The 27,545-nt window shown below is 39.1% G+C and overlaps 1 protein-coding gene across 1 annotated transcript in view; it reads right to left on the bottom strand.

Moving 5' to 3' along the window:
• SNX4 (sorting nexin 4) overlaps positions 1 to 21,729 on the bottom strand; it is a 63,058-nt gene extending 41,329 nt beyond the window's left edge. Inside the window, exons 1-5 of the mRNA XM_032630874.1 lie at positions 21,565 to 21,729; positions 7,692 to 7,813; positions 2,466 to 2,601; positions 2,239 to 2,388; positions 1,727 to 1,774 (exon numbers count right to left, since the gene is read on the bottom strand). Coding sequence (XP_032486765.1) covers positions 1,727 to 1,774; positions 2,239 to 2,388; positions 2,466 to 2,601; positions 7,692 to 7,813; positions 21,565 to 21,705 — 597 coding nt within the window. The 5' untranslated portion in view covers positions 21,706 to 21,729. The remainder of the gene's footprint in view (positions 1 to 1,726; positions 1,775 to 2,238; positions 2,389 to 2,465; positions 2,602 to 7,691; positions 7,814 to 21,564) is intronic.
• Positions 21,730 to 27,545: the final 5,816 nt, after the last annotated feature.

The raw sequence follows: 27,545 nt of genomic DNA, 5'->3' as shown, positions 1-27,545 counted from the left end.
ACACAACTAAGGAGCCCATGGGCCACAATTAAGGAGCCCATGTGCCGCAACTAAGACCCAGCACAACCAAATAAATAAATAAATATTTTTTTAAAAAACCCTGCTTCTTTAAAAATAAGTCCCAATTCCTTGCATGGGTCTCCAAATTCTCCCCATACATTTTATGTCTGGTCCATTTCATTTAAATTCTGACTTTTCAAATTATTGTGTACAGAGTATTACCTTTCAAAGATTTTATGAAAGTGAAACTAAGATTTCACCGTAAGGCTACCCAAATACAAAACATTGTATCTAAACACTTAAATAGCACCTACACACAAGATTCAAAGCACTCCGTAAAGAGCATAGTCTATATGGATGGAGAAATTTAGGAGTTTTCTCAAGGCCACCCAAGTTATGGCCAAAAACTGAGTTAAGGACAAACAACTGATAACTAGTTGCTAAACTAATGACTAAATCAACAATGAAAATTTTTAAAATCTTCTTCTTATATAAAGAGATATCACTAAAAAATATATATTTTAGTTTGCTCTTTTCTTTATTACTGGCTCCTAAGAAATCTTGGACTAGTTCTCAGAAAATTCTATCAAAATATAAATAATTTTTTAAAGTTTAGAGTTATTTCAAACCATCTCTAAACCAAAATTCCAGCATTCTCTCTGAGCACCATAATGAATTATAGCCAAGAAAATACTAATTTTTTCATGTTATCTGCCAACAATATATTTATAAGTTAAAATTGGTTTATGACAGAATTAGATACTTGATTATATTTTCTGTGCAGACAAAAAATTTTCTCTTGTCTTTTTATGTTAAAATTAAAATACCTATATACCAATGCATAAATCTCTAGGGGGTGTTCTTAAAATTACTGTAAAGACATTTTGTTCTTGTCGCCTAGACCTACTGAATTTTGTTACTGCATTATCATGTGAATTGTTGATCAATTTATATATTATATCAATTTATATTACTTTTTCTTCTTACCTATTCAGTTTACAAAAGAGATGAAAACTTTAAAAAATCTGCAAGCACCAGTGTTAAATTACTTTTGGGAACAAGAGGGAGAGCAGACTGGAGTTAGGGTGACCATCTTATGACCAACATGCTCTTTAATTTTTAGATAACAGTTCCATTCCCAGACACTAATTCTAATGACCGAATATGAAAAGCGGTCAAAATCTAATTAGGCCTGTATTACTAACAGATGCTAATACAAAATGAATCCTATGCCCACTCAAAACTGGCCATGTCCCAGTAGACAGAAGAAGCATGACTGATGGTTCATCTTCTAGTCTGCTAAGACTGGAAAACCCAAGATCAATTCTTCAGAAGTGTCTTTCCTATTTAATAGAGTGACCAATTTTGGGGGCACCACTGATAGTGGCAGTGATAAGGACAGAGGGAAGAAAAAAATATACAATGTATAATATGACTAAACTGTGGGAAAAATCTATAGCCTGTACCTAAATTACTGCTTCAAAATCTTCTTTCCCAATAGAACTAAACTCATAAATATGCCCATTATAGTCTCACTATTAACAAATATTACACCAATCAAAAATACACTGCATTGTTTCTTTAAAAACTTTACCAATGATATTAGATGCAAGGCCAATTTCCAATATTCGCTCATTCAATAAACAGCAAGTACCCATTAAGTGCATGGCACTGTGCTAGGAACTGTAAAGGAATGTAACAAATTATTTCATGCAATTATCCTTACCTTCAGCTGAAATCCGGTTTCATTCACAGTCTCCTTCCAGTTACCTTCCTAAAAATTAAAGTTAATTTTAGATATCATTGCAAAATAGCCCGTAAGGAATATTCCAAATTAAATATCTATCGTTCTGTTCTTCTTTCAGGGGAGATGGAAGAGAAAGGTTAAAAAAGAATTCCTTTCACTGCAAAATTAAACATACAATCCAGATTCCAAAAGATTACCAAAGATGGACTCAAGATTTTATAGACCTGGGCTTCAAAAAACTAAAGGCTAATTCTGATACCATTTAAGTGATACCCAAAAGTACCATCTTTAGTATCTTTAAGTATAAAAATGTTAGCCAAAAGAATGATGTAATTTACTTTGGAAATTCAAAACAGAACAAACCACGAAATGCATATAAATTAACAAAGCTGCTCCAAAAGGATCCTTAAGAATAAGCACTCCACGATTTAAAATTTAAAAGATCCCAAGTCAAATGAATTTTTTTAGAAGACTAAATAAAAGAAAAATACCTGTGTTAAAAACAAATAGAAGATTTTGTCTCTACAAAGGATGGGATGTGAAGCAACTCTCAAGAGGAAGTTTTCTAAACCAATTCGACGTCTTTCCACAAAATCCGGGTCCATGTTGTCAGCAGAGAGTTTATGCCAAACAAATTCTGCCTAGATAAACAAAACAACCATGAAGAATAGTCTCAATGCTAAATACTTCTGAACTATACTGCCATTTCACTTCTTACCCTTTTTTCTGGTAAAGGTGGCACAACAATATGCGGATAGTAAACTAAAAGGTAGTTTCTCAACAACTCAAATTCACTATACCGCCTCCATAGTGAGTCTGTTAGGACACTCTGACCATCAATATGTTCAACTGACCTGAAAAAGACAGAATAAGATTTCTAGTGCTTTTTAAAAATACAAATGCATGCACACGACCTCCTTTAAAACTGATAACTCCATTCCTTTAAAACTGATAGCTCCATTTACTGAATGAACCAGACACTGAGTAGAGAATTTTTCATGTATTATTTAATCCCTACAACAAACCTGGTGAAGCAGGGATTACTGTCCCCATTTCACAGATGAGGAAGCAGCTGCACAGTATATGCTCTTCCTACAATCACAAAGATCTGTGGGTAGAGCACTCAGATCCATCTGATTCCCAAGCTTTCACTCTTAACCACTTTCTTCTGTTATAGAAAACCTATTTGAACTCAAGAGAAATAGTCATATTAGGAACATTCTAAAAGCCTCAATATAAAATAATTTGGTTAATGTATAACAGCTGGCTTTCCAATATAGTAAAGTCTGGCTTAGCCAGTGTTTCATTAAAGAAAAAGTATTTTTCACTGCCACAATGAGAGAACAACTCCTGCCACAATGAGGGAATAATATTCATGCCAAAGACGATGACACCAAAAAAACCCTCGATTCAACATTATAAACGAATCAGATGCATCCAAGTACCTGAAAAAACCCACAAAAGCAAAATGTCAATTAACTCTGAAACAGTGGGGAGAAGGGATGTAAAAATTCAATTCTAGTCTTATCTTTAATATAAAGAGCTGCAGGCAATGCCATGTCTCATCCATATAAAAGTTCAAGTTGGGGGAAAGCTGGGTAAAATCATATAAAGAATATTTGAAATTATTTTGACTATTTACAATTTCTGCTAGCATAATCACTGTTAGAAAACATTAGTCTTCTAAACATTATCAGAACCTTCCCATTTTCTAATTGTTTGCTTGAAAATAACTTATAGGCCCTCCAAGAAACATAACCAAAGTGTGCATCTGTACGTTATGGCATAAAGGCACAGAGGCTAAATCAGTCTTAGAATAAAGTAAAGTCTTGAGAAGATATATATACTGTGTCATGCTCAACACAAGCATTTTAATAATAAATAAATAAAATAATTTATTATTTATTATACTTAAAAAATAATTTTTATATTGTTTGCCACTAAATTTATTCATTGCATTATATATTAGAAAAGGAAACATAATAGAAAGGAAACAGAAAAGGAAGCATAATATGAAATTCAAAATGTACAAATGGTTCCCATGGCAAAGATATAGGATTATTAAATCATAATTCATTTTAAAGAGTTGACCTAACCATTAGCTATGACTAATACTATTCTAATTCCGATTTTCAACTTCAGCTGAAAAAATATCTTAGGTTAATATCAAGTTTCAAATTATTTAAAATCATGACCAACAGAACCCACATCTTGCTAATAAGCAAATAAATATAGCCTATAAGCAGTATACCTAAAGGTTGTTAGAAGATCTTTTACAAGTTGATTTTGTTTTTTGTTTTGTTTTAAAGGCCACAAAAGGCAGGGTCTAACAACTGGAAACACCTAAAAGCATAGGGAAGACTTTCTTTGGACCACAAAACTACCCCATTTATCCAATCATTTAACAAATACTTAATAGCACATAATTGGTTTTACATGCAACATTTAATTTAACCCTCACAATAAAGTAGATAGGATCATCAGCCCTGTTTTACAAATTAGAGGAATTAAGTGAAGACATCATATAGCCTCCCAAGACAATGAGGAATTCTTACCTATTACTATGTACAGTATACTTTATTTTAAAAGGGTTCATACTCTATGAACAGGAAAGCATAAACACCTCTGGAGAAATTAAAATCAATGACTTTAGCCTTATTCATTCTTAGCCTATTAAACTGTAACACTATAGGCAATTGCTAAATGGACTTTCTACTTGTGTCCAAAGAGTAGGTAGATAAGCTATATGTTAAAGTTCAACTTTTAGTCAATATCAAGGCTCAATAATACTCATATTGTCCAAGACTATCTGAATAATACTGAATTACAGCAAGAATCCTACATGATTAAATTAATAAATTCCAGGGTTCTGTGGTTGTTGAAGGAAAGTTAGCCTTAGGGGTACAGTACTTTCAAAATAATCTATCTAAAAGCAGTGTTTCTCAAAGTGGATATGTACATGATGTGGGGTAGGCAGAATTTAAGAGAGGGGAAAACACAAATCATAAAAGAAAAAGACAGATAAATTTAACTATCTTAAAATGTAAAGCCTTTATACTTGATAAAACTATGGTCCATCTGCTTCAAAAACACCTGGAATTTTGCTTAAAATGTGTCAATTCCTGGACCCCACCCAAAACTCTGCAGCTTAACAAAATTTCCAAGTGATTCCTATACATTTTAAAGTTTGAGAATCACTGTTTTAAAATAAATGAAATACAATTGTGAAAGTCAACTCAATAATCCTTTTGTGCACCACACATTTACTGATGATCCACTTAAATATTTATCCAGAGTCTAGCTATATTACTCGTGTATGGTCACTTCTAACTCCAAGTTTCAAATTATAATACTCTATTCATTTCAGTCAAGAGTAAACTATAAATCATTCCAGATTATTCAAATCAAGTCTCTTCCAGCAGTAAAACTAGTCAACAGCTAATTTCATTGTTCAATTGGGTGAAGAAAATAGGCACATACTAAAATGTCCTTTTTCAGCGAGCCACAACTAAGAAGCCCACGAGCCGCAACTAAGAGCCTGCTTCCCGCAACTAAGGAGCCTGCTTCCCGCAACTAAGGAGCCTGCCTGCCGCAACTAAGAGACCCGGGGCAACCAAATAAATAAATAAAATAGAATAAAATAAAAATATCCTTTACAGTTTTAAATTTAAGAATTTACTTAGAAAAAAAAAAGAATTTACTTAGAAAGTTAGAGCCATGAATTTCTAAAGTATGATTTATTTATTATTTATTTAAGCTGCACTGGGCCTTAGTTGCGGCATGCAGGCTCTTTAGTTGCGGCATGCAGAATCTTTAGTTGTGGCATGCAAACTCTTAGTTGCAGCATGACTGTGGGATCTAGGTCTCTGACCAGGGATCAAACCTGGGCCCCCTGCATTGGGAGCTCAGAGTGTTAGCCACTAGACCACCAGGGCAGTCCCCTAAAGTATGATTTTTTAAAGTAGCTAATTTAACTTAAAAAAAAAACCTCTCTCATGGGACCATAATTTTTTTTAATTACCTTAAAAAATCTCTCTGATACATACATGTATATATGCATGCCCCAAAACAATCTATTTTTTAAAAGACCCACCTTAGCTCTTTTCCCCAAATTCCTATCATACACAAATTTTCTCTTCTTTTTGGAAGATTCTTTTTTTCTTTTCTTGTTTTGTTTTCTTTGCTTGTTGTGTGTGTATGTATGTGTGTGTGTAAGAAGGAAGACTATAGTTAAAGAAAGGATTACCAGAATTATTTGTAAACTAAATAACCTTCACCATGATTTTAACTTTCATTTTGGGTAGAACCACAGACCTGGAGAAAACCCTGAAAATGGCACAGGGTTCAGCCCTAAGGCTAGTTTGGTGACGGTGTGGTAAAGCCAATGAAAATGACTAAAAAAACCTTTTAATGTATTCATATTAAAACATGGTTGTAACACTTTATCAACTAGGTCTGGTAGTTCTATTGTTTTATTTTAGAAGTTATCAGAAAGTTCTCTCATATCTACTTGTTTTATTTATTTATTTTATTTATTTTTTTCTGCTGTGCCACACAGCATAAAGGATCTTAGTTCCCTGACCAGGGTTCAAACCCACACCCCCTGCACCAGAAGCAGGGAGTCTTAACCACTGGACTGCCAGGGAAGTCCCTCTACTTGTTTTATTTATTTATTCAAATAGATTGATTTATTTATTTATTTTTGGCTGTGTTGGGTCTTCATTGCTGCACACAGGCTTTCTTTAGTTGAGGTGAGCGGGGGCTACTCTTCATCGCGGTGCGCAGGCTTCTCGTTGTGGTGGCTTCTCTTTGTTGTGGAGCATGGGCTCCAGGCATGTGGGCTTCGGGAGTTGTGGCACACAGGCTCAGTAGTTGTGGCTCGCAGGCTCTAGAGCACAGGCTCAGTAGTTATGGCACATGGGTCCAGCCTCTCTGCGGCGTGTGGGATCTTCCCGAACCAGGGCTCGAACCCATGTCTCCTGCACCGGCAGGTGGATTCTTAACCACTGCACCACCAGGCAAGACCCCCCTCTACTTGCTTTAATTGAAAGTATTTCTGCTCAGTCCACAGAGAGAAAAGACCTTGTCAGTATAGTCTTTACATAAACTGTTTATAATTGGCAAAATAAATTGAGTCTTCCCTTGCTTTGCTCTAGACAAAACAATCTAATTCCTTTAACTTCTTCCTTATGAGGTAAGACTTTTCTGGTGAGTTGTGATTACACCATGAGCTACTTTATCTTCTTCCTTTTTTTTTCGATTACACCATGATTTATTTTATCTTTTCAATTTTACCCCAAGGTCTAAAGCTCCAGTCTCAATCAATTTTTAACTGACTTTAATTTCTCGCCAAAAAAAAAAAAAAAAGATTAAAAATGGGGAATTCCTTGGGAGTCCAGTGGTTAGGACTCCATGCTTCCACTGCAGGGGTCATGGGTTCCATCCCTGGTCAGGGAACTAAGGTCCTCCTGCATGCTGCACAGCTGGCAGGGGCAAAGGGGGGATTTTAATTTCTCTGTAACTCCCAACTCTCCTAAACTGACTTAGACTGTATTCTCTCCTCCTAGACTTCTTTGTTAACCATCTCCACTTACTTAAGTCCGCTTAATACTTCATATATCTCTGAGAACCTGGTATCTTTTCCCCAAATCACAAAAGGGTTGTATCTAACAACAAGAACTCCACTAAAGCATGTGTCAAGTAACATTCCAGATCCCAAAAGTATTCCAATAACCTTCCCTCTCCCTCCAAAACAAGTACATTAGAACTTAGCTACTAAGAGTACCAGAGTAAAAGACACACCTGTTAACCTGTTAAAAAGTAAAACAGCAAAAATCCCTAAAAAGACAATGACCTGTAAACAATTCCATTATACAACAGAATTTGCATCAATAGCTACCAAAACTTTTTCTATCTAAACCTAGGCCTAATTCTCATCACTCACCTTGTTTCAATGAGGTAAGCAGTATATGTTTCTTGCATGTTCATGGCATTCCTCCCAGTTCGCTTTTCTGCTTCTGAAACACTAATTTCTATCTTCTTCAACCAAAAATTATTTTCCATCATCTGAATAAAAATAATGGAAGAACAACAACAAAAAATCTTTAAAATTATATTGAAAACACCCTAGCTATTTTAATAAAATCCATTATTAGTACATATTTCGGGCTACTTTTTTATATCTCTTAAGTTGCTAGGGGTTGCTAAATGATATCAGCAAATGCCATGCCTTTTTATCAGCATACTGTAGCACATTAAACTTTTCCAGAAGCTATTTTAACAAGTGCCATATTAATTATTAAAATGTAGGCAAGATTATAAGAAAAAAAATTAAGATAAAATGTAGACATTTCACACAGTAACCAAGAATAAACGTATACAGAAATACACATGAAAAAAATCTAAAAATACTATATACAAAGACAAATGATGCTCAATACTGATATTTAATCTGTTTTTAATATTTATTTATTTATTTGGCTGCGTCGGGTCTTCATTGAGCCACGTGGGATCTTTTGTTGAGGTGCTCATTGTGGCGTGCGGGCCCTTCCTTGAGGTGCATGGGCTCTTCCTTGCGATGCACAGGCTTCTCTCTAGTTTTGCTCTCTCGTTGTCGCGTGGGCTCCAGAGCACGTGGGCTCTGTAGTTTGCAGCATGCAGGCTAAGTTGAGGTGCGCAAGCTCAGCAGTTGTGGCGCACAGGCTTAGCTGCCCTGCGTCCCCTGTACTGGAAGGCAGACTCTTTACCACTGGACCACGAGGGAAGTTCCTGATATCTAATCTTTTTATTTTACCAAAGTCAAATCTCTATCTCAAATATAAAATACTACATATATGGCAAAATGTGAGATTTTTAGCAGGCAGGTTAAAAAAAAAAAGCAGGAGTCGTCACATATTTAACCATAAATTTGCCTAAACTTTTTTTTTTTAATTTATTTTTGGCTGTATTGGGTCTTCATTGCTGCGTGCAGGCTTTCTCTAGTTGCAGCGAGCAGGCGCTACTCTTTGTTGCAGTGCCCGGACTTCTCACTGAGGTGGCTTCTCTTTGTTGCGGATCATGGGCTCTAGGTGCGCGGGCTTCAGCAGTTGTGGCATACAGGCTCAGTAGTTGTGGCTCACAGACTCTAGAGCACAGGCTCAGTAGTTGGGGTGCACAGGCTTAGTTGCTTCATGGCATGTGGGAGCTTCCTGGACCAGGGCTCAAACCCGTGTCCCCTGCATTGGCAGGTAGATTCTTAACCACTGCACCACCAGGGAAGTCCCTGCCTAAACTTCTTGGCAGTGATTAACAGGCTCCACTGTGAGAAAGCAGGTTTTCCTATTTTTTTTTAAATATTGCTTTTATTTATTTATTCATTTTTTTATTGAAGTATAGTTGATTCACAAACTTGTTTTAGTTTCTGGTGTACAGCAAAGTGATTCAGTTATATATATATTCTTTTTCATACTCTTTTCCACTATGGTTTATTAGAGAATAATGAATATAGTTCCCTGTGCTATATACAGTAGGACCTTGTTTATCTGAGGCAGCAGGTTTTATCAACAGGAGACTTCTTTCTTTTCTGCTAGATCATCCCAAGGTCTGTATCAAAGCACCAAAGAAAATGACAAAGACATCACAGGTGGTTCACAGGCTCTTTCTGTAGGAAGTGTGCCACTGAAGAAGGGTCTTGAATGTATCCAAAGTAACTCCAAATTAAACAAGAAAGACACAGTGAGACCATGCGATAACTGCTATGCTTTGGTTTTTTCTCCCTTGCTCACTTTTAAAGTTCAGTTGGTTTTAATTAAAAACTCTGTACTATATTATAACTGGGGTTAGTCTGTGAAGAAGAGATATAAGTAAAAAGATGGATACACCAAAAGTTTAAAGAAAAAGATGCATGCAGTAAAACCCATGATGATACTCTATACAGAAAATTAAACCTGTGTACTATGAAGAGAAAATAAGCTATGTGACAGTACACAAAATTAAATCAGTGATGAATAAAGATGACACACTTAGGATGTACCGCCAAAAATGTTAAAGAAAAATGGAGGAGGTAAAAATGCTAAAATTAGGACAGAGAAGAGCCAACCCAAAACAGAACAAAAATGAAAACAAAAACCACTCTGCTGTCAAACAAGACACTTTTATAAAATATAAGTTTTATGTTTATGTACTAAAAGAGAAAATAAGACAGGAGAAAATCATTCAATTAAAAGAAAGCTCAAAAAATTACATAAGCACAAACCACTCAACGTCAGGGTTATGAAGCCCTCACTGGTTGAGATTATACATATAAAAAATTTGGGCCCACAGCCAAGCACTGTTTTACCATCACGTACTCCAGTGAAAAATTCTCTGAACTCTGGAAGCACATAACTGATAAAGCAAGTTATTTCCCAGCCAAAAATATAATGCATGTGAGTCATAAATTTACCCCATTATGCCATCCAATTACACAGAAGGAAAAAATAAAAGAATAAAATCAACTATCATAAAAACTAAAGACTGGCATATAAAAATACCAGCACAGTTTGGGAGATGATATAAAATTGCTTATCCTGTCATACTAAAGTACAAACAATGCCAAGAATAACACAACTAATACCATAATTGTTAAAAGGACACATTCAAAATATTGAGAAATGGATAAACTTGGTAACTGGAAGATGGGACCGGGACTGTATTTTAAAGAGAGACATAATATATTATTTTTTTTAATTGAAGTATAGTTGATTTATAATGTGTGCTAGTGAGACATGACATTTTAGATGTATTAAAAGTGGACTTCTCATTAAAGAACATCACTAAAGAGTGATGCTACACTCACATCCTACACTTACATTCAAAGGAATAACATCCCAAATGTAGATGCTTGATATGTGAATCACTACTTTTTACCTAACTTAAGACCAAATAAATATAGAAGATGGACATATTTAAAAGGCTGATGAAATTCTTTATTTTCAATTCAGTGAGTAAAAATGAATATAATCTACTTTAAGTTTTAAAAATGTTGCAAACAGTGAAACAGTACAAGCAAGCATAAAACAGGTAACAGTGATAAAAGGAACAATAAGAAATTATTAATTCAATAACTGAATATTTACTGAGTATCTATCAATACAATGACAGTCCTTAGGAATGGGAAGATAACTGGGAAAAGGTGCCTGAGTTCAGTGGTTCACTGCTTGCCTGAGGAATTCTCACCATCTAGTAGCTAATGTTCATCTGTGGCGTCCTTTAGGATTAAAGACAAAATGAAGACAAATGACAACCTTAATATAACAACTTTCAGGACTGTAGATGAAAAGAGTTGGTGTATCTATAGCACTCATTTAGTTAATCTTATTTAAATCACACAAGAAAGAAAATATATCACATTCATTGTTATACTACAAATTATGGGGAAAAGATAAAATTAAAACAGTCCAAAAAACAAAAAAAAGGCAGATGGAGATGAGCATGGAGCTAACTCAGAAGAATAAGAATGCAAAGAAAGAAAAATAAATAGCAAAAAATAAAATAGAATTCTAGGCTGTAAAACTGACACTGCAAAAAAATCAAAACAGTAAGATGGTAAGCTCTCCCAAAATGGTAATGAAAAAAAGACCCACAAAAAGTGAAAATGATGAAAGATGATTTTAAAAAAAGGAAAACTAAGAACCAATGCTTAAATAATAGAAGTTCTTGAAGAAGAAATCAGAAGAAACAGAACAGAGATAATAATCTGTATAACTAAAAAGGAAACCAAAAAAAATCCTTTCTGGATTGAAAAAATTTTTTCTACAGCTCCAAACTGAAAGGCATGTGGTCCACGTATAATGATTTAGAAAATTAAATATCTTCAGCATACAGAAAAAAATCCTAGACCATTCCAATAGATGCAGAAAAAGCTTTCAACAAAATTCAATACCCACTTATGATAAAAATCCTCCAGAATGTAGGCAGAGAGGGAACCTCCCTCAACAAAATAAAGGCCATATATGACAAACCCACAGCAAACATAGTTCTCAATGGTGAAAAACTTAAAGCATTTCCTCTAAGATCAGGAAAAAGACAAGGTTGCCCACTCTCACCACTCTTATTCAACAAAGTTCTGGAAGTTTTAGCCACAGCAATCAGAGAAGAAAAAGAAATAAAAGGAATCCAAATCGGAAAAGAAGAAGTAAAACTGTCACTGTTTGCAGATGACAGGATACCATACATAGAGAATCCTAAAGATGCTACCAGAAAACTACTAGAGCTAATCAATGAATTTGGTAAAGTAGCAGGATACAAAATTAATGCACAGAAATCTCTTGCATTCCTATACACTAATGATGAAAAATCTGAAAGAGAAATTAAGGAACACTCCCATTTATCACTGCAACAAAAAGAATAAAATACGTAGGAATAAAACTACCTAAGGAGACAAAAGACCTGTATGCAGAAAACTATAAGACACTGATGAAAGAAATTAAAGATGATACAAACAGATGGAGAGATATACCATGCGTCTTGGATTGGAAGAATCAATATTGTGAAAATGACTATACTACCCAAAGCAATCTACAGATTCAATGCAATCCCTATCAAACTACCAATGGCATTTTTCACAGAACTAGAATCAAAAAATTTCACAATCTGTATGGAAACACAAAAGACCCCGAAGAGCCAAAGCAATCTTGAGAAAGAAAAACAGAGCTGGAGGAATCAGGCTCCCAGACTTCAGACTATACTACAAAGCTACAGTAATCAAGACAGTATGGTACTGGCAGAAGAACAGAAATGTAAATCAATGGAACAAGATAGAAAGCCCAGAGATAAACCCACGCACATATGGTCACTTTATTTTTCATAAAGGAGGCAAGAATATACAATGGAGAAAAGACAGCCTCTTCAGTAAGTGGTGCTGGGAAAACTGGACAGCTACATGTAAAAGAATGAAATTAGAACACTCCCTAACACCATACACAAAAATAAACTTCAAATGGATTAAAGACCTAAATATAAGGCCAGACACTATAAAACTCTTAGAGGAAAACATAGGCAGAACACTCTGACATAAATCACAGCAAGATACTTTTTGACCCACCTCCTAGAGAAATGGAAATCAAAACAAAAATAAACAAATGGGACCTAATGAAACTTAAAAGCTTTTGCACAGCAAAGGAAACCATAAACAAGACAAAAAGACAACCCGCAGAATGGGAGAAAATATTTGCAAACAAAGCAACTGACAAAGGATTAATCTCCAAAATTTACAAGCAGCTCATGCAGCTCAATATCCAAAAAAAACCACAACCCAATCCAAAAATGGGCAGAAGACCTAAACAGATATTTCTCCAAAGAAGATATACAGATTGCCAACAAACACATGAAAGGATGCTCAACATCACTAACCACTGGAGAAATGCAAAATCAAAACTACAATGAGGTATCACCTCACACCGGTCAGAATGGCCATCATCAAAAAATCTACAAACAATAAATGCTGGAGAGGGTGTGGAGAAAAGGGAACCCTCTAGCACTGTTGGTGGGAATGTAAATTGATACAGCCACTATGGAGAACAGTATGAAGCTTCTTTAAAAAACTAAAAATATGGGCTTGCCCGGTGGCGCAGTGGTTGAGAGTCCGCCTGCCGATGCAGGGGACACAGGTTCATGCCCCTGTCCGGGAAGAACCCACATGCCGCGGAGTGGCTGGGCCCGTGAGCCATGGCCACTGAGCCTGCGCGTCCGGAGCCTGTGCTCCACAATGGGAGAGACCACCACAGCAGTGAGAGGCCCGCGTACTGCAAAAAAAAAAAAAAACTAAAAATAGAACTACCACACGACCCAGCAATCCTAGTACTGGGCATATACCCTGAGAAAACCATAATTAAATAAGAGTCATGTACCAGAATGTTCACTGCATCTTTATTTACAATAGCCAGGACACGGAAGCAACCTAAGTGTCCATCGACAGATGAATGGATAAAGAAGATGTGGCACACATATACAATGGAATATTACTCAGCCATAAAAAGAAACGAAACTGAGTTATTTGTAGTGAGGTGGATGAACCTAGATTCTGTCATACAGAGTGAAATAAGTCAGAAAGAGAAAAACAAATTCCATATGCTAACATATATATGGAATCAAAAAAAAAAATTTGTTCTGACGAACCTAGGGGCAGGACAGGAATAAAGACGCAGACATAGAGAATCGACTTGAGGACATGGGGAGGGGGAAGGGTAAGCTGGGACGAAGTGAGAGAGTGGCATGGACATATACACACTACCAAATGTAAAATAGCTAGCTAGTGGGAAGCAGCTGCATAGCACAGGGAGATCAGCTTCGTGCTTTGTGACCACCTAGAGGGGAAGGATAGGGAGGGTGGGAGGGAGACGCAAGAGGGAGGGGATATGGGGATATATGTATACGTATAGCTGATTTACTCTGTTATACGGCAGAAACTAACACAACATTGTAAAGCAATTATACTCCAATAAAGATGTTAAAAAAAATCCTAAGAAGATTAAGGCAGAAAAATAAAGAACAAGACCACTATAAAAGAATAAAGACCAGATTTGTCCTAGATTTCACAATAATAAAGTCCAAATGACAAAGAAGCATCAGGCATACAGGACATGCTTGAAATATTATAAAACATACTAACATATTGTTCCTTTAAAAATACTTTACCCCAGCAGGGTTTTTTTTTGTAGAAGCTGATACTCTGTTCCTAAAACTTATAAGGAAATACAAAGGACCTAGAATAGCCAAAACAATTTTGAAAAATAACAAGTTGCAGGACCTACACTATTCAAAATTTATTAAAAAGCTAAACTAATCAAGACAGTGAGGTATTGGCAGGACAGACATAGAGATCAATGGGTCAATGCAGCAGAACTGAGAATCCAGAAATAAACCCTTACATTTGAGATCAACTGATTTTAATAAACACACCAAGGCAAGTCAACAGCGAATGGAGAGTCTTTTCAACATACAGTGCAGGGACAACTGAATAGCCACAGGCAAAAAAAAAAAAAAAAAAGTAGACCCTTTACTCACACAGTACACAGAAATTAACTCAAAATGGCTTACATACTCAGATATAAAAGCTAAAACTGGGCAATTCCCTGGTGGTCCAGTGGTTAGGACTCTGCACTTTCGCTGTCGAGGGCCCAGGTTCAATCCCTGGTCGGGGAACTAAGATCCTGCAAGCTGCTCGGCATGGCCAAAAAAAAAAACCTAAAACTGAAATTTCTAGAAGAAAACAAAGGAGAAAATCATCGTGATCTTGGGATAAACAAAGAGTTCTCAGATACAATACCAAAACAACAACCTATAAAAGAAAAAAAATTGATATACTGGACTTTGTCAAAATTAAAAATTTTTGCTCTTGTAAAGACACCATTAAGAAAAAGAAAAAAGCCACAGCCTAGGGGGGGAAAGAATCTCATTAACTGATTAAAAAAAGAAAAAACTTGTATCCAGAATACCTGAACAACACGTATATACAACTCAGTAAAAAGGAAAACCACCCAATTGTAAAATAAGCAAAAGATCTGAATAAAATTTCACCAGAGAAGACATACAAATGGCAATAAGCACATGAGAAGATGCTCAACACCAGGAGTCATTAGAAAAATGCAAATTAAAACCACTTCACACCCACTAGAATGGCCAAAATCAGAAAGATAGACAATGCCAAGTGCTGGCAAGGATGTGGAGAAATGTGAGCCTCATAATTGCTGGTGGTAGTGCTAAATGGTACAGCCACTTTGGAAAACAGTGGCAGTTTCTTAAAAAGTAAACATAAACTTACCATATAACCCAGCAATTATGCTCCTACAAGTCTAACTCAAGAGAACTGTAAACATATATCCCCACAAAGACTTGCACAGGAATAAATATTCATCATAGCAGTAATATTCATAATAGCTAAAAACTGAAAATAACCCCACTTCCATCAAATGGTGAATACACAAAATGTGATGTATCTGTACAATCGAATATTATTCAGTAACAAAAAGAAGTGACTAATACATGCTATAATATGGATGAACCTCAAAAACATTATAAGAAGGCAGACTCAAAAGACAACAGAGTGTATGATTCCATTTATATGAAATACCCAAAAGACAAATAAATAAAGAAAGCAGACAGTGGTTGCCTAGGGCTAAGGGTGGGAAGGGGGATTAACTACAAAGGGGAATGAAGGAATTTGGGGGAATGACAGAAATGTTCTAAAACTAGGTTGCAGTGATGGTTGTGCAACTCTGCAAATTTACTAAAAATTACTGAATTTATATACTTATAATGGCTGAATTTTACGGTATATAAACTATACCTTAATAAAGTTTAAAAAATAAAATAAAATCCATGAGTCCATAATGAAACAGACAAATAAAGAGAAATTTTGATGAGGAACAAGATATTTTCATAGTTTCAAAGTATGTCCCCACAAAAAGAGATCAGATTTGTGGTACCAGAGGCGAGGTATGGGGGGAAAAAGAACTGGATGAAAGCAGTCAAAAGGTACAAACTTCCAGTTATAAGATAAATAAGTACTACAGATGGAATATACAACATGATAAATATAATTAACACTGCTGTATGTTATTTATGAGGGTTGTTTTCTTTTCTCTTTTTGGTTGCGTTGGGTCTTCCTTGCTGCACGTGGGCTTTCTCTAGTTGCTGCAAGCAGCGGCTTCTCTTGTTGCGGAGCACAGCCTCTAAGCACACTGGCTTCCGTAATTGCAGCATGCAGGCTCAGTAGTTGCGGGATGTGGGCCCCTAGAGTGCATGGGCTTCAGTAGTTGTGGCGGGTGGGCTCAGTAGTTGTGGCTCACGGGCTTAGTTGCTCTGCGGCATGTGGGATCTTCCCAGACCAGGGCTCAAACCCGGGTCCCTTGCATTGGCAGGCAGATCCTTAACCACCGCGCCACCAGAGAAGCCCCTATGAGAGTCGTTAAGAGAGTAAATCCTTTGAGTTCTCATCACAAGAAAAAAAAAATTCTTTTCTATTTATTAAATTTTCTATCTATATGAGCTGATCGATGTTCATTTCATGAATACTGCAAGTCAAATCATTATGCTGTATGCCTTAAACATATATAGTGCTGTATGCCAATTATATCTCAATAAAACTGGAAGAAAGGGCTTCCCTGGTGGCGCAGTGGTTGGGAGTCCGCCTGCCGATGCAGGGGACGCGGGTTCACGCCCCGGTCTGGGAGGATCCCACGTGCCGCGGAGCGGCTGGGCCCGTGAGCCATGGCCGCTGAGCCTGTGCATCCGGAACCTGTGCTCCGTAGCGGGAGAGGCCACAACAGTGAGAGGCCCGCGTACCGCAAAAAAAAAAAAAAAAAAAAACTGGAAGAAAAAAAATTATGTCCACAAAAAATTAATTACAAAGGGAAAAAGAGTAACTTTATATTGGAGAAGACTGGCAGAAAAAGTGACCAAATCTAATCGTGTGCAGACTGGTAAGAAGCAATTAGAAGAACACAGCATCACTTTAGTGGCAATTTCTGCCAAAGCAGCATATCCTGAATTTAATCATGAGAAAACATCAGGCAAACCCAAACTGAAGGGACTTCCCTGGTGGCGCAGTGGTTGAGAATCCGCCTGCCAATGCAAGAGACATGGGTTCGAGCCCTGGTCCGGGAAGATCCCACATGCCGCAGAGCAACTAAGCCCATGTGCCACAACTACTGAGCCTGAGCTCTAGAGCACGCAAGCCACAACTACTGAGCCCATGCGCCACAACTACTGAAGCCCACGTGCCTAGAGCCCATGCTCCGCAACAAGAGAAGCCACTGCACTGCAACGAAGAGCAGCCCTCACTCGCCGCAACTCGAGAAAGCCCACACACAGCAACAAAGACCCAATGCAGCCAAAAATAATAATAATAATTAATTAATTAAAAAAAGAAAAAGAAGAGAGAAATATAAGAGGGCACTACGTGAAGTAATGATTAAGTATTGTTTCCTGAAACAACGCTTATGTATACAAGTATATGTATACTGACTATGACTAAAAATGTATTTTGTACTGTGAGTCGCCTTCAAAAAAATCTGAGAGCTGCCAAGGTAGAAAATGAGGAAAACATTCTTGAGAATGACTTAATTATCTGCTACTAAACTGATAAATTCTGTAACTATGCCTATACATTTTCTTTTCCTTTTTCATGTTATCTTCACCCACAAACGCTTATCTTCACCCACAAATGCCTCAAACCTTCCCCACAGTTCTGGCCTCCTCCACTCAGCTCTGTGCTGCCAATCTGTGAAGGTGCTAATTGTGTATAGGCATTTTCAAGCATCGGTTGCTCAAGCAGTCTTAGCCGTGACCAGCACTGCTAGGCCTAGACCCCTCTCCCTATAAAAATCATTATGCATCCCTTAGGCAGTGGTTCTTCTCTGAGCAAATACTGTTAACTGCCAACTCAATGGAATCTTCCAGCCTAAAAAAGTATTTTTACGTCCATTCCCTTGCTATTTCCTCTCTCTTCTGCCAGGACTAATTACTACTCTCTTGGAGACTGAATTCATCTCTCATTTTTCATGTTCTAAACTACTTTAAATAAAACTGACAATACTTTAAAAAAAATACACTCTTCCTTACAAGGAAAAAGTATGAAAAGAAAGGAGACTTCTAATTAGACAATGGAAAGGAAGAGGATGAAGATTCACAGAAAGAAAAATAAGAGAATACAGAAAAAGAGTTTACAACAGAATTTAAAGAATCTTAATTAGTGACGTTTAAAACCAGAAAAGATTTGCAACCCTTAGACAGTGCTTCTTTCCACTACCCCTAGGTGTAGGGCAACTGGTACAATTTCCTCTCCAACCAAAATGTGCAGTCAAAAATAAGGCTGATGAGGCTTTTTGCCATCTCTGCCCACTATCTGCATAGGTATCTTTGTGGTGAAAAACTGATTGATAAATCAACACATCGCTTACACCTCTTTTTCTTCTTAACATAACAACTTAATCTTAACTAAAGGAAAAAATTTTAAGTACAGTATTTTACAATTTACAAGACTATTTTTAACTTTTTTTTTTGGAATGAAGCTGCATGCCTTAATGAACAAAGCACTGATATCAACGCCAGGCAGACCTGGTCTCAAATCCCAGCCATGCCACTGACTAGCTTGTGACTTTGGCCAAATCACTTCTCTCTGTGCCTCTGCTTCCTCATCTTTATATGTCTTTTGGGGGTTAATTTCTGAAAATTAAATGAAAAGTAGAGCCTTACTGTGCCTAGCACAAACAACAAATGTAACTTACATGTCTGCCCAGACCACATTCCTATCTACCAGTAACAGTAGCAGCCTGGCTGTGGTTACTGCAATACTTCTCAACTGGGGATGGACTGGAGTGGAAGAGGGGATAGGAAGAGGGACGAGCAGACCTTCTAAGGAGGAGACTGGGGAATCTTTTAGGAGGAGGGAACAACGTACACAGTGCATGTGAATGTGTGTTTTTAAACTCCTGGTGATTCTGAAATATTTGTCCAAATGGCTTATATCTCTATAAATTACTAAATTACAGAGTTGTTTGAGGAAACTCTTAAGTTTGGGCAATAATGAATGGTCTCCTGCAACACATGTTTACTGAAGAGTCAGGTAATACTGCGTAACTACAACTTTTACTGTACGATGGCATATTTGGGTTTTCAAATATCTTAAACTGAACACATAGGTTTTTTTTTAATGAGATATTTATAAACACTTTTAAATAAACATAAATGGATTTTATATTATAGTTGTAACTTCATCTTAGTTAATTAAGTATCCAAAGGCTTTCACAAAAAAATTACCAAAATGTTCATCATGAGTCATAATCAAAATTAAACTCATGATGTAGCTAACAAAATATATGACTCTTACCTTTGGAAACAATCTAAAATTGCTTTAACACATATCCACAAGATTGGCAAATAATTTAAAGTCTGAAAATATTAAGTGTTGATAAGGACAGAGAGCATGAGGCACCACCAATGGGAACACAAATTGGTATATTCACTCTAAAAAACAATTTGGCACTACCTACTACCCTATATCCTATGCTACCACCCTATAATCCAGCAATTCCACTGTTAAGTTTATATGAGACATTTGCGCCAAGAATATGCAGGAAGAAGTTCATGGTAGTAGTAACTTAGAAATAGCAAGAATCTTGTAACAACGCCAGTGTCTGTAAACAGAAGAAAAGAGAAATCAACTATAGAATATCTATAAAACGGCATACTAAAGAGCCATGAGTATAAATGAACTAAGCTACATTTTCAATGAATCCCCAAAACATTATAGAGCAAAGAAAGGAAGTCATAGTAAAACTAGTCCACTTAGGTAAATTTCAAAATCAAGTAAAACTAAACAACATATTGTTTAGGGACACTTACCATAAGATTGTCTTTAAAAAGCTAGAGAATTGTTAATACAAAATTCAGAATATAGATTACTTCTGTGGTGGAGGGAGTGGATGTAACCCAGGAGAATATATGGAGGCTTCAAAGGAACTGATAATTATTTTGTGAGACCCTTCTCTGCATTAATGGTATACTTCACGATAAAAGTTCCTTCCTTCCTTCCTCCCTCCCTCCCTCCCTCCCTTCTTTTCTTTTTAAGAGAACAGAAAAACTAAGTCACAGATGGGAACCTTCATTAAAAAAGCAACTCATTTAAGAGCCAAGTTTATGCACTACAGAATACACACACTTTTCTCACATTTCGTATGAGATACTGACTTCTCCACAAATAATTCTAGAATTTGGGAAGAAATTAAATGAAAAACTTAAAATTCACCCATAAAAGTCTTCATGCTATCCTATGTATCTCGACATTTCCCCCAAGTAGGCAAAACGTTCAACTCCAATGTTGAAGTTCCTAGCTAGTTAAGTCTTTCTAGCTTCAGTCAGCAAACAACTTTAACTTTTCTTTATCCATTGACCATAAGGATGGGCAGTTTTGCATTAGCACTAACACCTGTTTCAGAAAAAAAGAAGCAAAATGGACGAGCAATGCACACTCTGATTAGGGTGGTCTGATGAGAAGTACTCCACTGAGTTTCTGAATCGCTTCAGTTCAACCTGGTCTACTCATCCTGCATTATGCATGAAAACACTTCGGAATAAAAGCAATTACAAATATAAACTGATGCATTTTCTCCTTTCCTCAAGCAAATGAAAATCACTAATTACCAAAGGAGCTTCTCAAAGCAGATACATGGGATATCCATGACATGTCTCCACTGGGAGATACAGCACCGACCCCAAATGAAGAAATTACAGTCAAACAAGGAGTTTTCTTTTAAATCTTTTTCACTTGTACTTTTTCATGACTCTAACACTTTGCTCCATCTCCTGATGGTGACACCAAGCCAACCACCCTTACTGCCCCAGACTTGTTCTGCAAGTCCCCCATTCTCTTCCTTCTCAAACACCGCTGCCACTGCCCACGGTGCCTCCGTTAAGCCTTCTCCGCACAACCCCTTACAAGATGCCAGAAACATCTGCGTTCCTCTTCAGGTCCAAACTCCCAGGCTCCCCGACCCTGAAAACCGCACCTACGCCAGCCTGGCGCTTCCCGGGCCCCATCTCCACGCCCGCCGAGCCGCACCCACAGAAAGCCCTCCGCCGCGCCCCCTTCACCCTTCCCGTGGTCCTGCAGCGCCCGGCGCTCGCCCCCTACTCAGAACCCCCACTCTGCACCCGTGGCCCGACTTTTCCACCCCGCTTCCCAGTCACCGCGGGGCCTCTCGGCCGAGCCCACCGGCCCCGGCCAGGCTAGACCAGCCCAGCCTTGCCCGCTAGGCCCCGACCCAGGCCGGGCGACCTCTGCCGCCTCTTCTCCTCACCGTGCCGTCCCCGGGGCCCTCGTCCCGGGCCCCCTCCGCTTCCTCACCGACCGCAGACTCCAGCCCAGCGTCAGGGTGGCCCAGCGGCTCTAGGGTCGCAGGCTGCAAACGCCGCTCGGGGTCGGGAACCGCCTGCTCCATAGCTGCGGTTCGGCACGGCGGACACAGTGCGCTTGCGCCGCCTCGCCTAGCCGAGCCCGCCCCTCCACCCGCGGCCGCTGCCAGGCCCCGCCCCCTGGGCATGCGGCCTCCCCACCTGGCCTGGCCTCGCTCGCGGCTGCCGCTGAGGCAGAGAGGGCTCCTGGGTGAGGGCTGAAATTGGGGATCGGGCTAGGAAAGAAGGGCGGACCTACAAGGGAAGTGGTCAGCTGCTAAGCCAGGAGACCCAGGAATCCGGGAGAACTGGTTGAGAGAGAGAAAGTCAAGAGGAAGGTTAAGATCAGAGTAGGTACTGGAACCATTCAGGTCGGTGATCACATAAAGAAAAATTGAAACTCAAAAGAAATCGGAGGTTGGGACTTCCCTGGTGGCACAGTGGTTAAGAATCCGCCTGCCAGCACAGGGGACACGAGTTTGAGCCCTGGTCCGAGCAACTAAGTCCGTGAGCCACAACTACTGAGCCTGCGTTCTAGAGCCTGTGAGCCACAACTACTTAGACCTTGTGCCACTACTACTGAAGCCCGCCCGCCTAGAGCCGGGGCTGGGCAACAAGAGAAGCCACTGCAATGAGAAGCCCGCACACCGCAAAGAGTGTGATAGTAGCCCCTGATCGTGGCAACTAGAGAAAGCCCGGGCAGCAGAAAAGACCCAACGCAGCCAAAAATAAATAAATAAATAAAAAAGAAATTGAAGGTTGCAATCTGACGTCTCCCTCTTGGCCTCTATCTTGCCTGCCATTATTTTTTCCATTCCTCGCTCCACCTACCCCCGCAACACACCCGGAAAGATCCGAGCCGCATAAATTGTCAGCAGGTTGAGTAACACAATTAGCAAAAGGTAACGCTTTTAAGTGTTTGAGAAAAGTTAAGCACTTGGCTGAAGCCATACTTGAGTTCTATCTTAAGTGTTTCTTGAAGCCCTGGAGATATCTGATAATTTTCTACAAACACCTCAGTTGAATTTTCGAACCTGCTTCCTAGACAAGCATTCACTATGGTACCCTGATGGGAAGCACTCACTGGGTGTACCAGACTGTGGTACCTTGAAGTACCCTGTACACAAAGTCTGGTCATCAATTTTTCAAGGAGAGAAACTGATCTTTCTGCCCAAATAACTTGGCTATTCAAAGTTGTGACACACAATTTTCTCCTCCTCCTGATACTTCCTCTGGCTTGGTAGCGATTTTTCCCATTCATCCCTAAAACCTCAAGTTATCATGTCCAAGTGCTACTATCACTTTGTTCAAAAATCGGTTATGGGGCTTCCCTGGTGGCGCAGTGGTTGAAAGTCCGCCTGCCGATGCAGGGGACACGGGTTTGTGCCCCGGTCTGGGAAGATCCCACATGCCGTGGAGCGGCCGGGCCCGTGAGCCATGGCCGCAGAGCCTGCGCGTCCGGAGCCTGTGCTCCGCAACGGGAGAGGCCACGACAGTGAGAGGCCCGTGTATCGCTAAAAAAAAAAAAAAAAAAAAAATCGGTTATGACCTTTCTCATATTTTTTTTTTACAGTTATTTACTTATATGTCGGTCTGCCCCAACTAGGCTTCAGACTCCTTTAAGGAAAGGACCCTATTTTATTATTTTTTTCTTACCAAACCTAGGACATTTACTCAATAAATGTTTAAAGGCATTCAATCAGTTTTTCAGGGAATATCCGTGCTAGGCAAATTCTCAGGAATTTTTTTTTTTTTTTTAGTTCCCCCACCAGGGATTGAACCCGGGTCCTCGGCAGTGAGAGTACAGCATCCTAACCACTGGACAACCAGGGAATTCCCAGGAACCATTTTTAAATCAGAAGACTATTTTATTAATTTATTATAGGAGAAATAGATATCTTCTTTCCGGGGACAGATATGTATCTGTTATCCTGTGCCCTTTTCCCAGTTTTGAGATACCCAGGAAACTAAGTCCTAGAGCCATTGGGATAAGTGCTCTGTGCTGGTAACTTGAGCATCTCACTCTGCAGTGAGTAGTGTTAGAAAACAATATTCAACTGAGTAAACTTTGAAGATCTTGTTGGCTTTATTCAACAATTCATGGAGCAGGCAGCATCCCATGTTGCAGATAGAAAGGCATTCCAATGAGCTGTACAAAATGAAAAACTTTTATAGGAGGGAATGGGGGCAAGGAAGTTATACTAGCAAAAAATGTATTGGCTGTGGCAAGGACACTTTCCTTTAGGGGACGGCAGGGCTCTAACGAACAGATTACCTCACTAGTGCTGACCAAGTAGTTCCTGGTTGACTGGTTTAAGATTCCATTTCGGGGAGAGCTGAAACTATAATTAAGTTAAATATTAAGTCCCGGTTTGGTGATGTGTGGTTAGCATAAGTGACTCTATTTGGGGCCTGTTGTCTTGTTTTAAACAACTGGAACAAGGAAGGGGACTCGGGACTTTACAAAGCAATCACTTGAGGGGAGGCCACAGTGCTATCTGTGGTTTCTAAAAAAAACCAAACGAACAATAATACTAAAACAGAGTAGGAACATCTGTTTCCCCTTCATTCACACCTCTTTTTTGGTGTGAAAAAAAAAATTCAAGACTGCCTTTGAGAGGCTTCCCTGGTGGCGCAGTGGTTAAGAATCCGCCTGCCAATGCAGGGGACACGGGTTCGAGCCCTGGTCCGGGAAGATCCCACATGCCGCAGAGCAACTAAGCCCATGTGCCACAACTGCTGAGCCTGCACCCTAGAGCCCTCGAGCCACAACTACTGAAGGCTGCGTGCCTAGAGCCCATGCTCTGCAACAAGAGAAGCCACTTCAATGAGAAGCCCATGCACCACAACGAATAGCCCCTGCTCGCCACAACTAGAGAAAGCCCGCATGCAGCAACAAAGAGCCAACACAGCCAAAAATAAATAAATAAATAAGTTAAAAAAAAAAAAATACAGGGCTTCCCTGGTGGCGCAGTGGTTGAGAGTCCACCGGCTGATGCAGGGAACATGGGTTCGTGTCCTGGTCCGGGAAGATCCCACATGCTGCGGAGCGGCTGGGCCCGTGAGCCATGGCCGCTGAGCCTGCGCGTCCGGAGCCTGTGCTCTGCAACAGGAGAGGCCACAACGGTGAGAGGCCTGCGTACCGCAAAAAAAAAAAACAAACAAACCAATATCTAACAAGATATTTTTTAAAAAAGACTGCCTTTGATATCCATTTTAAGTCGTTCACCTAGATATAACTTTGTTCCTGCATCTTCTTAAGAATGGCCTTGAAGAAACCAAATTTGAAAAATCAAAAGGGTGTTGAAGGGTCTAAAATAAGGATAAAAAGGATTCCATGTTCATTTTCCCTTATCTCATATACATATAATACATGTTCATTGTGGGAAAATTAGAAGATAGTTATGCATAAAAATAAAAGCTATCCATGCTCCCACACCCAGAGATAAACACATTTAACATATATCCATTCAAATATCATGCACATATATAATAAAAATGGAACTACACTACAATGCTAATTTATAATTTATTTTATTCACTTAGTACAGTAAGAACACCTTTCCATGCAATTAAATATATTTCTACAGAATCTTCTTAAAGGTTACACTTTTGTAAAAAATTGTAAAAAATTTTGTATTGTAAAAAATTACTATAACTTATTTTATCTTATAATCCTCAATAGTTATAATTTGATTCTAAGCTTGACTTTTACAAACAACACTGCAGTGACCATCCTTTTATATAACATCTTTGAGTACCCAACCAGTTATTTCCTTAGGCTAAACAGGCATTGGAAGATTTACAGAAAATTTCATTTAAGCTCTGATAGTACCTGAGGAATTATCTCTGCTCTATTACAAAATAATATATTTCTTAAAAATTGACATTTGTGGGACTTCCCTCATGGCCCAGTGGTTGGGACTCCTCGCTCCCAATGCAGGGGGACCAGGTTCGATCCCTGGTCAGGGAACTAGATCCTGCATGCTGCAACTAAAAAAAAGAGATCCCAAACGCGGCAGCAAGGATCCCACATGCCGCAGCTAAGACCTGGCATAGCCAAATATTTTTTTTAATTATTAAAAAAATTGATATTTGTATCCACTAGATAATACATCTTACCCTTGGGGCTGCCTATAAGCTAACTTTTTTTTTTTTTTTTCTCTGGCCGGCTGCTCTGCCCAGCTTGCAGGATCTTAGTCCTCCGACCAGGGACTAAACCCGGGGCCCTGGCAGTGAGAGCACCAAGTCCTAATCACTGGACCACCATGGAATTCCCAAGAAATTCTTTTTAATAAAGAGACAAAACTAGTGTTTATGTTAAGAGCCTGGGGTGGGAGAAGAAACGGTATCTTGAGCTTTTTAATGGGTCCATCTTTTGGACACCCTATCTTGAAGTTTTTATGTGCTTGGCACTTTACATACATTTTCATGAAATGCCCCTGCAAGGCAGGCATTATTTTCCCCATTTCACAGAGGAAGAAGCAGGCTTGGGTAATATTTGACAAGGTCACATAGCCAGCAAATAAGGGGAAGACCTGAGATTCAAACCCAGATTTATAGGATACCCAGTATCCAAGCTCTTGGGCCATGCTGATCTGGATGGGGGAGAGGAAGAAGAGAGATTCTTCTGGAAAAGGAGGCAATTGGCAGAAATCGAGGGTTCATTCCTCACCTGAAAACCCAGAGAGAAGAACATTTCCTTGGATTATGAAGGCAAAGTCACTTCACTGGCTAAAGTCTGGGAAAGCCCAAAGCCAACTCCATGGAGATTTCCAACACAGATGCTCTCTGTTCTTCTGATTCAGGCAGGAGAAGGATACCCACTCCAGCATCCCCCTGGGGGAGGGCCTCAGTGGGAAAAGTCTCAGGAGCAGGGGTGACCGGCCAGGGCAGCTCTAAGGCTGAGTCGCCTCCTGGGTGGACACTTTCCCCACCTCATCCAGCCAGAGGAACTTCAGTCTCTTATATCTGAATAGCATGATTTAGGCTTTCATTTCGTCATGAGTTTAACGAATATTTACTGAGCTCCTGTGTTAGCCTAGAAACTCCATGTAACACCCATTCTCTGCTCCCCATCACCCAGGTTCTGTCTCCCCTCCCCAGGATTCTCCTCCTGTGTCTGGCTGGCCCCCCAGGGTCTGGGAAGGTCACGTTCTTGCTCTGAAACTACACCCTTCGCCTTGACCAGCAACCAGCCCCAACCCCACCCCATCTCTCATTTTAGTGTCGGTGTGGGTGACATCTGCTTCATGTATTTTGAAGATGTATATTAGGTACATACACACTCATGACTGTTATGACTTTCTAATGGAATTGGTATTTTATCATTGTGAAGCGTCTCCGTCTGTCTGCTGCTACTCTTTTTCTTAAAGCCCATTTTGTCTGATATCAATATGGCCACACCAGCTATATAGTGCTTATTGTTTTGTTCGCATGGCAGATCTTTTTCCATTTTGTTATCTTCAACCTATCTGTGTCTTTATTTAAAGTTTCTCTTATAGACAGTATAAGTGGAGGGGGGAGAGGAAGGCTGCATTTGTGAGAAAATTTAAATTACCATCAATCAGTTTAAAACATTTATGTCTTGCATGGAATCTTCTACTTGGAACTTCTGGCATCATTTGCCCCATGCTGTGTGGACTGCCACACGGGAACGCTTCGCTGTCATTTATCAGTGGCACAGCCCTCCTAAGGGGGATATTCTTCTTCAGCCAACTGGCCAACCCCTCCTCAGAGAGCAGTGGTTCCCAGGGTAGCAAAGCAAGGGGAGGGGCATGGCTGTGAATGCGGACACTCAAGAGCAGAATTAAGGGAGGGCAGGACACAGGAGACAGGGAGCAGCATCTGGGATCTTCCCTCTGCCTGAGAAACATCCTGTCCAACA

Source organism: Phocoena sinus, chromosome 4 (genome assembly GCF_008692025.1).
Source record: "Phocoena sinus isolate mPhoSin1 chromosome 4, mPhoSin1.pri, whole genome shotgun sequence".
In the NCBI taxonomy this organism is placed as follows: domain Eukaryota; kingdom Metazoa; phylum Chordata; class Mammalia; order Artiodactyla; family Phocoenidae; genus Phocoena; species Phocoena sinus.
This window is presented reverse-complemented; position numbering and strand designations above follow the sequence as displayed.